Source organism: Neocloeon triangulifer, unplaced genomic scaffold (assembly GCF_031216515.1).
Source record: "Neocloeon triangulifer isolate White Clay Creek 2 clone unplaced genomic scaffold, ASM3121651v1 ptg000012l, whole genome shotgun sequence".
NCBI lineage: Eukaryota > Metazoa > Arthropoda > Insecta > Ephemeroptera > Baetidae > Neocloeon > Neocloeon triangulifer.
This window is the reverse complement of record NW_026775554.1, coordinates 3040043-3055525: the sequence shown is the minus strand read 5'-3', so window position 1 is coordinate 3055525 and position 15483 is coordinate 3040043. Positions and strand designations below refer to the sequence as shown.

The 15483-nt window shown below is 37.0% G+C and overlaps 2 protein-coding genes across 3 annotated transcripts in view; both read right to left on the bottom strand.

Moving 5' to 3' along the window:
* LOC132198389 (integrin alpha-PS2) overlaps positions 1 to 12075 on the bottom strand; it is a 43253-nt gene extending 31178 nt beyond the window's left edge. Inside the window, exons 1-3 of one of the 2 annotated variants that reach the window (XM_059622404.1) lie at positions 11695 to 12075; positions 839 to 960; positions 553 to 650 (exon numbers count right to left, since the gene is read on the bottom strand). In XM_059622404.1, the coding sequence (XP_059478387.1) occupies positions 553 to 650; positions 839 to 960; positions 11695 to 11867 (393 nt within the window). In that variant the 5' untranslated portion in view covers positions 11868 to 12075. The remainder of the gene's footprint in view (positions 1 to 552; positions 651 to 838; positions 961 to 11694) is intronic. The other variant, XM_059622405.1, reaches the window with a different exon arrangement.
* Positions 12076 to 12912: 837 nt separating this feature from the next.
* On the bottom strand, positions 12913 to 15266 carry LOC132198390 (SH3 domain-binding protein 5 homolog). Its single transcript, XM_059622406.1, has 7 exons — positions 15012 to 15266; positions 14888 to 14950; positions 14453 to 14630; positions 14198 to 14316; positions 14061 to 14144; positions 13705 to 14001; positions 12913 to 13639 (listed from the first exon to the last, which is right to left on the bottom strand). The coding sequence occupies exons 1-7, from the start codon at positions 15066 to 15068 to the stop codon at positions 13556 to 13558; spliced, it is 882 nt and encodes a 293-aa protein (XP_059478389.1). The 5' UTR covers positions 15069 to 15266; the 3' UTR covers positions 12913 to 13555.
* Between the last annotated feature and the right edge of the window lie 217 nt (positions 15267 to 15483).

The window sequence follows — 15483 nt, the reverse complement described above, 5'->3', positions numbered from 1 at the left end:
TGATTCCGCTAAATGATGCGTAAAGTTATCGCTCGGAACCACTGTCTGTGTCATCCCACGTTTTGGTGGCGACGCGGTGTAGCAGCGGATACTGTGTGTGGTTTCGCGCAAAATTTGTGGATGTTTTGAATTAAATAAAAAAAAGCGTCCTGAAAATAACAATAAAACCCAAAAATAAAAATAAACTTTGTAATAAAATAAAATTATACTAAAAAAATTGTAATTTTTTCTTCTTAGAGTTTTTAATCAACTTCAGACCTTTCCACAATTAAAATACTACCCATGGTTCATTGTTGACCCCTCTGAAGAGCCTTCAATTAATATCTTCATCAACTGCTGACATCTCTATAATTAGTATTTATCAAAAATAAATCAACCGGAGCTTGTGTGTTTGAACAGCCCAACGCGCCGATAACTGCAGTCCATTAGGGACCCGCACCAAATTAATTAGATCCAATTTGTGTGCAACCGCTCCAATTACGCGAGCGAACACGCGCGCGCCCATTGACTCTCGCATGCATGCATGAGGCTTCACCATTTGGCCAAACTTACCAGAACTATTCCATTGGTGCCCGAGCTCTTGACGGTGGCTCCAAACCACTGACCGCTCTTGCTGTCTATTTGCGAGTTCGTCTGGTCGATATTGTTTCCTGCGAACAAGATTTATGCAAACAGCTGTCAGCAGTCTGACACTTACAGTAAACGCTAAAAAATCTACATATTTTTTAAATTTTAAGAAGCCTAAAATATGGAAAATTTTTAAGAAAACAACTGTTAAATTAAAAACAGAACTTTCAGCGATTTAGAGAACTTGAAAAAATTGTGAAATTGCATGTACCTTTTCTGTCAAAAGGAATCTCAAAGCAGGAGTCGTCGCGAGAAATCTCACAACGGAACACAGAACCCCCTCGATTAACTCCTGGCTGGGGCGTCCGCGCCGCAGGGGCTCCAACAAGCAACCTGAAACAATAGAGAACTTAATTCAGAGAGGGCTCTTTTTCTGGGCTTGAAGTCAAAACAAGATGAAAAATCGTCTCCCACGTCAACAACATAGTATTTATAAAAATAGAAGTTGAGGTAAAAAACTTTCAAAACTTTGGGCTCTCAAATGCTTTTATAATCTGATGTTTTTTATTCATAATTTTGAACCGCGACTAATTTCAATTGTGTATCTCATTAAGACCTGCGTCATTGTGCTGCCTGAAAATTCACGCATGAATGTTCACCGGCGACCTTGTGTCACACAATAAACCGCAAATCATTTATTTGTACAGGGCGTGCGTCTCTCTCTGCTGTGTATATTCTAATGAAGTTTGGGCCCATGACACAGAGAAAGAGAGTTTGGTGAGTGAGTAACGTGTGGAGAGAGTATGCGTATTTCATTTCTCTCTTATGTTCCCTATGCTCTTCGAAAATCAACAAAGCGCGACGGCGATTCTGGAATCAAATAAGCGAGAAACAATGCCCCGTTATCGATGGGTGGATTGATATTTGTTTTGAGAAGGAGGTGCCACCAAAGGCATTTACATATTTAACGAGCCATTCAAATGCCCATTTTCCTCGATTAAAATTTTCAAAATTGTATGAATGAAATTTTCAAATAAATAAATATATTGGATGTTAAAAAACTTTGAAACTTGTGGGAGTCGATCCCAATTTAACAGCGTGGCGTTTAAGTGAATGGCCTTTTTAAGTGGTAACGCTCAATAAATCTCAATAGAAAACCACTTCGTGATACTGTCAACAAGCCCTGAACGGGACCACCAAAACGAAGTTCAACGTCTTCATTTATGAAACCAAGGGTGGTCTCTTTTAATAAATATGAAAGTGCAAAAGGAAGAATCGGAATATCGTGACCATCACTCTTTGCCATTTTTCTGCCTCTTTGTCCGCCCAATTCTGCGCTGAGAATTTGGGACGGGCATTGTATTGCAATCGCAACTTGAGCATTTAATAAATAATGTGCCTGTGGCCGCAGACGACAGCACGTCGACCGCTTTTGCGCTTCTCTTCCCTCCTCGCTGACCTTATCACTCAACGGGAAAAAACTCTGCGAGAGAATATGAATAAGTGAGATGAATATGAATATCCCCTTTTTATATGCGTTTGCTGTCAACTTGGCCATCGGCGATTGACAACGCGTGGTGTATGAAAGGAAGCGAATAATTTTGTATTACTGGAGAGGAGGTGCGCACGGGTCAATTACAAAAGACATGACAGCTTATAACTAATGACTTGCTGGTCATGTAGGAATGAGAGATAATACACGCGTGCTTTTCAAGCACTCGCAGGAATTTCATTGCTATGAGAAATTACATCTGCTTCGGTCGCGGCAGTGGACTGCATGTAAGATTTATTATATTGGTATTCTTCTCTCCCGAGATTGGATTATGGGCTTTGTTAAAATTTGTCTCTGTCACTAACTCATTGGAAGTAGATCAATTTTAATCCTTCCATGATAGAGAAAGCAGTTGTTGAATAGCCAAAAGCATTTCAGTTGGCATTTGCTCGCCTAATATTTTTTAACTGGAAGAAATATTGAACTGATTTTCAGTTAATATCATGTTTTTTTGTTCAAAAGGAGGACAAGAAAAACAATGTTTTGCTTCAGTGATTTTTTTAAATTTTTTAACTGTTATTGCTGCATGTTTATAAATTTTCATTCTCTGCATAATATTTACTTCTAGATATGCATTTAAAAAAAAAAAAAAAAAAAAAAATATTAAAGTTTTAAGGAGGCATTAATGCTTTAAAAGGAAAAATTAGATAAGATTTCTTGAAGTGCTCCTTAAATGTCATTATAAAAACATCTGCAAGTATAAAAGCCGCATTCTTTTCCTCAAAAAATTCCATTCTCAAAACTCGTAAAACTTTTTGGCAATAAAAATTATCAAATTAATTCAGCAAAGCTATTTCGACACTTCTTATGAAATATTCATGCAGTCCTAGAACCGTGCATGTTCTACATCTGAATCACTAAAATCACCACGGATCGTTTGAGGAAAGATACGCTGCGTCAGATAAAACAATTCTAGGAACGCCACAAAAAAAACCGCTCGCGAATATTTTGCATTTTGGTATAAGCGCGAAATATATTAGAATTGCCTTTGCTTTCCCCTTTTGAGTTTTTACTCTTCCCGCTGATGAATGGCTTAAAATAGCCTCACGAAAGACAAAAATGTTTAGCAAGGAAAAAAGGAAGTAGCAAAAGTTGGTAAAAAAAGATCACACGGAATTTAAAGAGCCGCCGCCGTCGTCGCGACAAGAAAAAGTAGCGGCGAACAAAAATGCTCGTCGCGCCGTTGGATTAATTTGCATGACAATGTGTTAATAAATTTTGATAGACGAACTTGATTTTCATCGAAAGACGAGGGGACCGAGAAAAGGTCTCTTTGTTTCTGCAGGGACAAGAGGTGACGACAGCACCCAAGAAAGAATAAGCAGGATAAATTTCGCCAAAAGGGAGACGCGGAATTTTTAAATAGGCGTTTGAAGTTGCACTTAATTTACTCTCCGCAGAGAGAGCAAAGGTCTCGGAATAAATGTGTGGTGCCAGATTATTGTCTGCTAAAACCGATAAACGTATTCAAATGAGCGCTGTGAAAAATGTCTCATTGTCCCATTCTCTTAAAGGAAAACGTATAGAGTAAAAAATAGTAATAATGATCACATTTCAATATTACTGAAAAGGGAAAATTTCTTGGAATTGAATTAAGAAAACGGGCTTTGTCCTTGTTAAAAAATGTCTTTTTCAAACTTTTTGACTAAGAAAAGTTTTTTTTCACTTTCATATTGTCTCCTTATGAGTGCTGATTTCTTCAAGGAGAATTTCCATAAAATAAAATAAAAATTCAAGTTAATCTGAATTCTTAAGTATCTAAATTTTCTGGCCAAGAAAGTCTTAAAATGAGCACCAGCCAAAAGCATGAATTGGCATTATGTTGGCAATTGAGGGAATTTGAACACTTGCAACGCTTCATAAATCTCAATTTGCGCTCGGCAAACAGGCCGATTTCCTGAAATCATTTATCAGCGGCCAAGAAAAATCGATGTGGTCATTGAACCACACATGGGCGTGGGCGCCTCGGCTCGTTTCAGGCCAAAGTGCGCGCACCAAAGAAGGGCCTTTTCCTACACCTGCCGATGATGCTTGCAGAGGCGGCAGTGCATTTTATAATTCGAACAAAGGAACAACCGAGACGGAAAATTTGCTGTTAAAGAGTAATAACACGCCAAGTGCATGTGCCGATTCAATGAAAATACAAAATGCAGCTCTCAATCTTTTGTGTATATCGTACTTGTTCGCAAAAGCCGCACGCAATAATTCAATAACAATCTATTACGTCCGCCCGCCGGCGACCAGGGGAATTTGCGGCGAAACACAATGAGCTGCACTGACAATGAGATAATGTATTGTGCTATATTATGGAGCATTATGTTATTGCTGGGACTGCCCTTATAAGCTCTGTGCATAGTAAATTAGCTGCCAGTGAAAACATGCAAAGAGAAACTGTTAATATTCTTCTTTAAATAATTTAATTCCTTTTTGTTTACACAATTTTCTTAAAAATATTTTTACTGTCTGATAAAAAAATATTAAGTTAAATAAAATTGAATTCTTTTTCGATTTTAAGTATTAAAGACATTTTAGTATTTTTTTAAATCATTTTTTTTAAGCCATTTTTGTGCATTTTTTCCTATCAAATTTTGCTGCAGATTTCATTAATAATTCTTAAATATTTTGATGATGTATCTAGTTAAGTCAGGGATTACCTTATGGTAAATCATAATCAATAAAGTTAAATTAAAACTAAATATTTATTGAAATTATTTAAAACTTCCTTATTTTAATACCTAAATTTAAAGGTTTTTATAATAAAAAGATCATGCAAAAAATTCCTGCTTTCATGTTAGATTTGTAAAAGGAAGCACTATTTTAACATTTAACTCTCAAATCAATCATCATTCAACATCAAAATTTAAAATTCAAATTTATCAATTTTCTAAATTGACTGTCGTCGCTCGCTGCGCTTTCCTCAAAGGATTTCAAAATAGAGCAAACACTCTGCGGCTGCATCAGAGAGCCGTTTTCTGCATTTAACAGCGATGGAAATAACCATGTGCTTGCATTTATTACCGTCGTCGAGAGAGTACAAAAGGCAGCGCGGCTGCGAGCGAATGTGCGAAGGAGTAGATTACATGTATAGTCGCCTTATTTGGACTCGCTCCTGTTCCGCGGCCCACGTGACTCGCACGTCACTCTTGTGTGGGATTTTCTCGGCCGGTTATGAACGCTGGAAATGAAGCTGAAATGGCCATTATTGTTTTGTTATTGAATTGCCACACCGCGTCGACGGAAAAATGCATCTCTCTCGCGAAGCGGCGGCCAAATCGCTCTTTGTCGCGCCGCTGGAAAGTAAATAAACTCTCAGATATACACATCTGTTTCTGTAGTCTTGGCCAAATTCGTTTGTGTGGGGAGCAGGGCGACTGAATTTGTCAATCTGTTCAGCTCTACCGCAAAACGTATTTGTAAAATAGAAACAAAATATATTTTCGAATTAAGATGATGTGCACAGAAAAAAGAAATGTCTAAATTTGATTTTATTATAAATTTTAAGTGAATGTTGTAGTAACATTCAATTTTTTTGAGAAAAATCCAAAATCAATATTCAAATAACAGCTAGTTCAATAAAAAATTTAAAATTGAAAAACTTAATTATCAATTCTGGTCATATCTCTAAAATTAAAATTATTCAATCATTCATGCATATTTTGCCACTTCCAGCGCCGATGAACAAATTGCAAGCAGGTGGAGCAGAGAAAACACAAAAGGCCATATAAAAAGATGACCATTTGTGTTTTGTTAAGAGACTGAGGTAAAAATTCGTTGCACATAAACGCTGCACTTTATACAAAATACGAATGTCCTTTCCTGTTGCGGCTGCACAATATGCCAAGTACGATCATTGTGAAATCGGTCTTCCACTTCAATGGTCATGTTCAAACATAAACAAGCAAAATTGCTGAGCGTTCGGACAGATTATGCAACCTGCAATGCAAGTTGGCAATATTTCTCCTCCTAATTTTTAAAGCCCATTTTTTTTTATTCGCGAGGGTTAAAATAAATAATGCGGTACAAGTCGGTGGCGCACATGAAAAGAGTGGGAGTCTGTGCTTATTTTTTCAGCATACGAGTTCCTGCACAAAAATTAAGCATAAATTTGTTAAATGCCAGTTGGGATAAAATACGAGCGACCCGAATGCCGCGCCGCAGAGATGTGCATAAATAAACAAACAAGCAGCGCAATGTACGAGGGCCGCAGTGGAGAATGTGCAAAAGAGCCACGCAGCATTCTCTCCCAATAATATTCAAGTGAGCGAAGAATAAGAATCGCGAGTGTGTGTGTGTCTGTAATGAATAAACAAGGCGACGAAACAAAGGAATAATAATGAACGAAAATTTAATCATATATATTCAGGAGACTAATGAATAATTAATGAAATGTAATGATGCGCGGCCGTCGCAGATCGTATTTTACTACCTGGATTTTGTCCTTATATTATTATTCGCAAGTTGCAAAAGAGAAAAAAATTCAGCGGCGCGTCGGCAACGGCGCTCGATGTCACTGGCAAATAAAAAAGCGGCCGCGCTCATTTTTCTTCCTGCGCGAGAGCGGCGCAACTGATAATAATATTTGAATAGCAGCCCAAAGACAAAGAACAAAGGCGCGCGAAATAATCCGGCTGTTATTTGAAGTGGACTCTCGAGAGACGGAAAAAACTGCAAGTGAATGTACGAGAAAGAAAAAAAATCTTTTTCGCAGAAATGCGTCTGTCCCGGCGGGTTGATTTAAGTTTGTGAATGAATTTCGCAAAGAATACTCGTCCTTCTTCTCTGCGACTCCAGTGATTTTTTTTTCAGAATAAAGAGAGAAATTTTTGTGTTAAAAGCTCTTTTCTCCACAAATTAGTACCTTCAGTGCAATGACCGAATCAGGCTAACTTTTAATTCAGGCACTCGTTTGTGGAGAGAGATCAGCACAAGAGACACTCGATCTGTCACAGGACAGATGATCCCGGCCAATGTAAACTTTTCAATAAAATACGCACACACGGTTTAATGACTTATGTGGTACCGTTTTTATTCTCTCTTGAAAAGCCACAAGCAGATCTCTTTGCCCGCTGCTTTTGTTGTTTGGACAACTTTTTTGTCCAGTTGTGAGCTGCTGGCTGATAAATTGAAAACGCGACCCGATGATGTGGAGGAGCAACAAAGCTCATCTCTCTCAAATATCTTGTTGCTGCTCAACACAAGGGAAACTAATTAACTTAATCATCACATTAATGTTGCCAGAATTTATGAACCAAATAAATCTTCAGGAAAGATATTAGATCATTTTTCTCTCTTAAACTCCTGTAGAGATAAAATATAATTCTTAAAATAAATTTTCTTTCTCTTCAGGTCCAATAGACGATATAATTTTAATTCTTTAGCATTTTAAATTTTTATTTAAAACTGAAAATTGCCTTAATTAATTTAAAAATCATCTCGGAGGCTTCCGATCGAGAGTTCAAAGACAAAAAAATGCTTGAGGTCATTGCGGGAGCTCCACTTCCCGTGAGCACGACAGCTACTGTTAATATCGGGCGGACTGATCTCTGGCTCTCTTTGGAGGAGAAACATCTCGGCAGATTATCTCCAGAACTTTTGACAGCGCATAAACAATGTAATTAAAAAGCATGTGATGCAGTGGAGGAAAAGGGGTAGCGCCTTTTAGACCCATGCTCATGCAGCAACTGTCAAGAGTGGCATCTAAAATTAGCCCGGCTCTTTATCTTATTATTTTCTCGTCGCGAAGACACTCTCATAAGACTTTCGTCCCTATATTTTTCAAGCCGTCTCTGGCGTCGTTGGCGCATGACTAATTTGATAAAGGACGTACAACACACAATTTGTTGTTCGCCGTGTTTACCCTTTGACTAAATTTATCAAACATATACCCGTCAAATGATTCTGATTACACGCGACGGAAAAGAATTAATGAAATCTAAAAATAAATTTTCCGTGCGGGAATTATAAAACTGAAAAATCCAATTTTAATAACAAAATTGGCTTAGTTACAAAATAAACCGATAAAAATTGTATTGAAATCCTATTAACTTTATCTTTTAATGACCGCAAGTTTATAACAAAACACCTTTTATAAATATCTCCTTTTATAGAAGCTTGCAAAGCGAAAAGGGGTCGTTTTATAAAAAAAGTCGTCTCTTATATGTACGGCGTATTGATCTGATTGAAATTCAGTCAGAGAGATGAATTAAGGTGGAGAGAGGTGAGGTTTATTATTCAGTAACTTGATGAAATCCGTCTTAAACGCTGGGCATAAGATTGTAAATGGGCATTTTAATTAAGATTTTTTTGCCAAATGTGAATGTTCGCGGTAAAAAATAACCATCCTTCAGGTAATTACTTTGCTGCCGATTGGTTTCTTTAAAATGCGAAATTTATTACTACCGCGATCCGTTTCAAAATTAATATGTTTTGATATAATCTCGTTTTAATTATATACCCCTATGTGTCCAGATGGTCAGAGAGCAATCGTTGCAAATTACACTTCTCACAAAACCTTTTAATTAATTATCAAAGATTTCGCGCTGCACATGGCCTGAAGCAATTACCTGTGAGATTATACGTTGAGCCTCATGTCTTTCACCAGAGGAACGTTTTCAGCCCAAAAGTGTTATTATTTTTCGTTTTTGGAAGCTCGTATAAAGTATCAAAACGCGGCGTGTCACAATCACACGATTATATTGAGAAGGCAATCGTGCCTTATATGGACGCTCCGCGGTCGCACTCACTTTCGTTTATAGGGAAAAGCGGCGTGCATATATTTTACTCTCGGCCGAGATGCCGCCCGTGTGTGTACGAATGTCTCAGCTTGAAAAGATTCAGTCATCGTGTGTCGTGGCCTTCTGCAAGATAAATGAGCACTCGCTATTATTTAATTCTCTCCGTATATGTATGCATGTGCACGCTTTCCACCCGACCTACCAACCGTTCAACCGGCGCCTAGCTCCTTTTGTTTTCTTCGAGAGTGATGTGTATTTATTTTCAGAGCGCTGCCTTAATTCTCACGTGTGTGTTTTATTTTCATCAAGTTACGTGTGCGCGTTTCAGCTGTGGAATCTCACCGCTTCTACACAATAATGCACCACTTTAAAATGCATTATTCTTGACGACAAAACTGCGAGGGAGTTTAAAAAATTACAGTGCACGTGAAGATGAATTTTTCTTAGATTTTGGAGCAGAAATCGCAAAGTTTATCAAAAAATTAGCCGGGAAAAAGAAGTAATGATTCATTGATATTGGTCTTGGAATTTCGAAATCAGATTTTAAATCTAAAAATTAAAATTATATGAAAGATGTTTACTTCAGAAGGGGTTCTTAATAAATAATAAATGTGTAAATTATTTACAAAAAGCAATTTTTGTCAGTTGTCAACACAAAATCTGAATAAAAATTATTATAAAAAAATGAAAATTTTTCTTAACCGAATAACCCGTAAGCCAAAGTTTATGAATATTTATAAACTTTCAAGTTGAATAAAGAAAGTCAGTCATATGTGGATAGAGATATACAAATTATTAATTAAAATAACTTAAAAAAAAAAATAACATTTGTCCAATTTAGTCATTCTTGATATAAACAGATATTAATTCTGTGTTGGGTTTCAATCCTTGGCTAATTACCACGGGGTAACTGCAAGTGTATGGTGCGTGTTTTACATAATTCATGACAAACACTCGCGGCTGCTTTAATGTTTTGAGTGATACCTGCGCGCGTAATTTGATACGCCGTCTTAAACCGTGCATTAATCAACATAATTAAGAGTTGTGGCGCCGCCGGAACAGAAAGTATAGAGTATTTCCCTGAAGCCAGTTTATTCAAACTTTGTATAATCGTGTAGAGGAAACACAGAGAGAGAAAGAGTACCTGAGCTACAGTCTCGTTCAGCGACGCAATAAATAAGCAAGCGGTGTGTGTGCGCGCGTATGTATTCTTGAAACAAAAGATTACGTGGATCATAAAAAATTAGTAAATATTGCTGTCGGCGTCCGAGGCAGTCGTACTGGTACCTGATAAAATGCCTTTTTGCACGCCGTGTAATTGAACAAAAGCAGGCTTGGCCGGCTCTGGAAAAGTCGCCAACCCGTCCACCGTCCGTCGGACCAACGAGAGATGTTGACTGACGCAGAACAGTCGCAAGTGAGATGATGAAGAGGCTGCAATTTGTTATCGGTTCATATTGCAACATGACATTCGCTTGAAAAATAATGGGCCGCGCATGTTTTATGATCTTGCCGTGAGCGACCTTTTATGCACGTCGTTATGAACCACCTGCTTTATTTGTTTTGGTAATTTTTCAATAATTTAAAGCAGATCAAAATTATTAAAAAAAAATATATATATCAGTCTAAAAATATTTAAATGTTGATATTTTTAGCGATATGTTCTAATATGTATTAAAATTATTGAGTGTTTTTTATATTTCATGAATGTTTATTATTAAAATTAAAATTTTTTGATATTTTATTGTTTAATTTTAATAAAATAATATTTATTTTATTATTACATTTATAACAACGATTTACAATTTCTATATAAACTTCAGCAGCTATAATACTGAAGTTTTTGTATCTGTAATGTTTTTGTTACTTCTCTTTCCCCATGTTGCCTTCAAGTGCTACACTTTTCCTTTTAACAGAAAGATTTGCAATGAGAGCTTATCCATCGTCTCATCCTTTTAGCTCCGTTGCTCTTTTCTCATCATGTATAGCAATCATCACTCCATCGCAGGGTAATTTCAACTCCATTTTTCAACCCGCGACATTAATCCAGCCCGGTCTCGGTGATATTTTCTCCTAATCGAGTGTGACATTTGGGGATTAGAGGCGCGTCAGTCGACCTGCCACTGCTTTACATAAAAATCCAATAGCGCGGCTCTGTCGGCGTGTAGGATTTTGAGTCGGAGCGGCTTGCTGGAGAGCGAGCAGGCGCGCGACGCGTAAAACAGATCCAGTTTTGTCACCTATTATGGTGTCATGCGTTACATTGGCCTTTTCAAATTTAACTAATACATCAGAAGATTTAACCTTTTATCGATTTTTCTTTTTTAAAGAAGTGCATCGTCCGGCAATGAATTTATAAAAATATTTTATAAGGAATAATTGGAGAAGGCGCCGACGAGCGCAGAAGTTGGTGTGGAACAAACTTGTGCACAATAAGAAATTAATTCGCTGAGCAATGAATTTATTGCTGACATGATAGTTTAATTGTTTAATTACTGCAATTTGTCAGCAGAATTGTCATCGGCGTGTCTCTGCTCCAAAGGAATGGTCGCGACAAAATGTATTTTTTGCAGCACATATAAATGTTTCATGAGTTAGTACCAAGTACATTTTTTACTCTGTCGATTGCATATTATTTTAAATGTCGTAAATTAAAATGTGCAATTATTTAATGACACATTGTATTCTACAAGAAAAAGTAAAAATTATTATTTTAAACATCTTGGAAGTTAAGAATGTTAAGATTTTTTTCTAAAATCATCAAATTTAGTACGACTAATAAAAAAAAAATCAAAAAAATAATTTTCCTGTAAAAATTTATCAGGTTTCAATGTAACTTACCAACTCTTCCCCCTGTCTAGATGCTGCGCCACACTAAATCCAAACATCGAGTCTCTTTCACCTCTATGAAGCACATAATTCTGCGTGTCCACATTGAAGGCACACGTCAAGTGCAATAAACAAAGGCACAGCACCGAAAGAGCGGCGTCTTGTCCTCTGCAGATCCGCGCCATCGTCACTGTTTTTTATATTGATGAAATTGAAAAGCGAAAACGAGACACTTGGATTTTTCACGCCGTCGGCGCACTCATGGTGAGGACGACGCACTCGTCGTGTAGACCGAAGTCGCCTTCGAGATGTTCAGCGCGAGACGGAGAGCGTCCAAATGAGGTTAGATGTGTCTTTCCACATCTCCTCGAGGCCGTCAGCAGTTGCCGCCGCCGCGGAGAACTCGAACGTGCGAGGCGTGGTGGTGCCAGCGCGGTCTGCGTGCGCAAGCCACTAATATCGGCCCACGCTGCCGCCGCCGCCTTCTGGGACGCAGATGTTGACTTTACACCCCCGGTTAGGGTTCTTCCAATTCTTCTCGGGTGTCAAAACGCTGCTTGTTGCCTCGCCAGCCGATTCACAAAGCATGTGCCACACAAACGGAAGCTCGGCACCTTTTATCTAGCGCCCAATTGCTATCGGTTGGGGAAGGTCAGGCGCGAGAGATTTCCAATGCGCGCCTCCACTTTTTTTCACAGCGTTCCCACAAAACTCGCCTTTTCGGGTGATGCCAGAATCTAGAGGCGTTTTTCCTTTTTCCTTTGCTGGTTTTTTTTTTCAATATTTTTTATTCGAAAGAAAATAGGGTAATTGTATCGCCTACACACCAGTTCCTTGTGCATTGACCATTTTATGATCTCATTCTGAGACATTATACTATTTTATTCGTGCCTAGCAAGATCTGACCTTGTAACCAAAGCACACACTTCATTTGAGTCATAAGATGCAGGGAAACTGATGTATCACCCGATGAAGTAAAAATCAAAGCACTGACAAGCAATCCTTCTCTTCTCTAATAATATTTGCATTGGAAATTAGCATCCGCCCAATAATAATGACATTAAATTTGATATTGCACAAGATTGGGATTTATTAGGATCTCAAAATCCAATATAATAATATTGATATCTATAACACAAAATTGCTTAGCAGAATATCTGGTGTGAGAAGAAAAAATGGTATTGTTTGTAAAATTTAAAAAACGGACTTAGATTTAAATAGCAAAATGCCTTTTTTAAATTTAAAGAAATCAGATGGTTTTATTGAACTTCAAGCATAATATAAGATCATTATTATAAATATAAATTACTTTTAATTCACGACTACAACATTTCCATAGTTGTTACATCTGCTGTATTATTTACTTTGTAAAATAAGCTGATATTTTTGTATAATAATATAAGCCTATCGTTTGCCTCTAATAAAAGCACACAATGCATATGATGAGCAAAATCTTTGTCTTCTTAAATAATCAGCAGAGAAAAACACACTAACTAATGTAAGTAAATTATTAATTTCAATCGCAAGAAAAAATTCAATACACAGAAATCTATAATATCAGAGAGAAAGCTAATTATCAAAGGTTAATGTAACCAATAATAACAGGTTTTGATAGAATCCTTACTTTTATGCAAGTATTAAACTACTGTACTTGAAAAGATAAAAGGTCTTAAATATATCTTTTTCTTTTTCGGTAACAGCTTTTAGAGATATTTACTTCCTTATAATAACACTATGCCTCATTTTGTAAAACAGCAAATATCTCTTTTGATTAAAACTGACAAATGTAAATACTTCTCAAAAGATTTTAAGATAATTATTATAAAACTTCAATGAATCACTTTTGATCTAAATTCTAATAAACTTACTGATTTCAACTTTCTTGTAAGTTTTGTGGAGTCATTATCAACTCTTGAGGTTTCATCGCAGCTTCTGCTTTTAAAATCTTGTCACAATTCTGCAAAACCGGAAAAAAAATTAATTAGTTCAAACAAATTCATCCTTAATAAATTTTTAACTGACCTCGGCAGTTTTGTTGACATTTACAGCAGCAACTTCCTCAATGATTTCATTGACAAGCTCTGCTCCAACTCCAGGCTCACGAGGACCTTTGGTTCTTCTAAAGTGAATTTCATCTGATATGACTTCAAGTCTGCCAAGAGCTGCTTTGTAATCTTGCTTGGCTTTGGCCACTTCGATTTGTAGTCTCCCGACCATGGCTTTCTGTTCACTTAGCTTCTTATCAAAGGCCTCTTTTTCATTAAAATACGATTGAGATCGAAGAATCGAGAAACGCGACTCGGAATGCAGTTTTTTTACCTAATAATTGTATGAACAAAATAATTAACTCTAGAGATATTGTTATATTGAACTAGTACCCTAGTTTCAGCCTCAATAAATGCAACAGCTCTCATTTGGTGTTCCTTCTCGGCTAAGGCCTTTTGAATTTCAGCTTCAGAAACCTAAAATGTTGAAAATATAAATTATTTTAGCCATTTGCTTTGAAAAAAAATACCTTCATAGTGGCATGGTTGAGCATATCTTGCCAGGCACTATCAAAAGTCCAGTCTGCTTGTTTGCTAATAAATCGCTGCTCGGCTAGAGTCACAGTTTCTTTGGCTGCTCGGTGGATTTCTGAACAGCAGAGAAAACATTTATTATTGTGTCTCTTTCAGAAAGTTGAAAATTAGAAAACTGTGAGGGAAAGGAAAAATAGCGCTAAATAGGCTGCACTTTATTAATTATTGCAAAATAATCTAGAAAATATTACCTGACGCCCGTTGAAAATTTATAGCTGCTTTTTGACATTCAATCTGAGCCTTCTGAGCATCAGACATAGCTTGATGGTACGGCCTTGCTTTGTTGACAGCCGATCCATTACTTTTGGCCAGTTCTTTCAGTCGTTCGGTGGATTCGTTCAGCAACTTTCGAAAATAAGTGTTGGCATTCTAAAAAATAAAAAATTGAAATCAACATTTTGATTACATATTTAAATAAAAAAAAATAATTTTTCCAAACATTCATAAATAAATAACAACCAGCTACAACGCAGTTAGCAGTATGATTTAATTATAATTTATTATTATATGTACATATGTGGAATATACACGCATCACTTTATGCAAATTAGATTTTGCAGTAGTTGTAGTCTCATACATACATAAAGGAAATCGTTGCAATGCAAATTAATACATTATGTACTCACTTCCAAATCGATTTCCAATTTATTGATTTCATCCGTTTTTGAGTTGAGGTTTTCAAGTTCGGTCTGAAAAGGTAAATCATTAGAATTCGAGAACAATATTGAGCTCAACAAAGGGTGTTTTTACCTGGATCCTGGGATCCAAATCGCTGTCACTGTCGTCGTCTGCATTGCTCGAGTTCATCCTAACTTCTGCGTCCACTACACGGACTCGGGCCGGAAATTTCAGTTCATTTTGCGTCGTTAATTAGAAGGAACGCGTCTGCTTCACGTCAAAGGAAGTGCCGCGGACTCCTGGCAGCTTGCGTTAAGAGAATATGGTGATAAAAATTGCTTGACCTTCCATGAAAACAATCCGAGTCCGCATAAAAAAACACCGAGCTAACGTACTTGTGACGTCATTGATTTCTCCCATTCTGGCTCGCTGATTGGCTGTTCTAGAAACCTCTCAGCCTTTTGATAAGTTGACCCGCTAACGCGACCACTCAACCACTGCATATTGGGAGCACAGCAGGTTTAGGAAGTTTGCATAATATTTTTCTAAAATGCAAAAACATTAATTTCATAACATTAAATACAATGAAATTTTCAAAAAATAT

Bases quoted from the DNA above. Each gene is read 5' to 3' on its own strand.
- LOC132198390 (XM_059622406.1), bottom strand. From the start codon at position 15,068: ATGAACTCGAGCAATGCAGACGACGACAGTGACAGCGATTTGGATCCC. The intron at 14,145-14,197 runs GTATTTTTTTTC...TCAACATTTTAG, and splicing joins TCAACCATGCCACTATGAAG to GTTTCTGAAGCTGAAATTCA. The intron at 13,640-13,704 runs GTCAGTTAAAAA...CCGGTTTTGCAG, and splicing joins ATGTCAACAAAACTGCCGAG to AATTGTGACAAGATTTTAAA.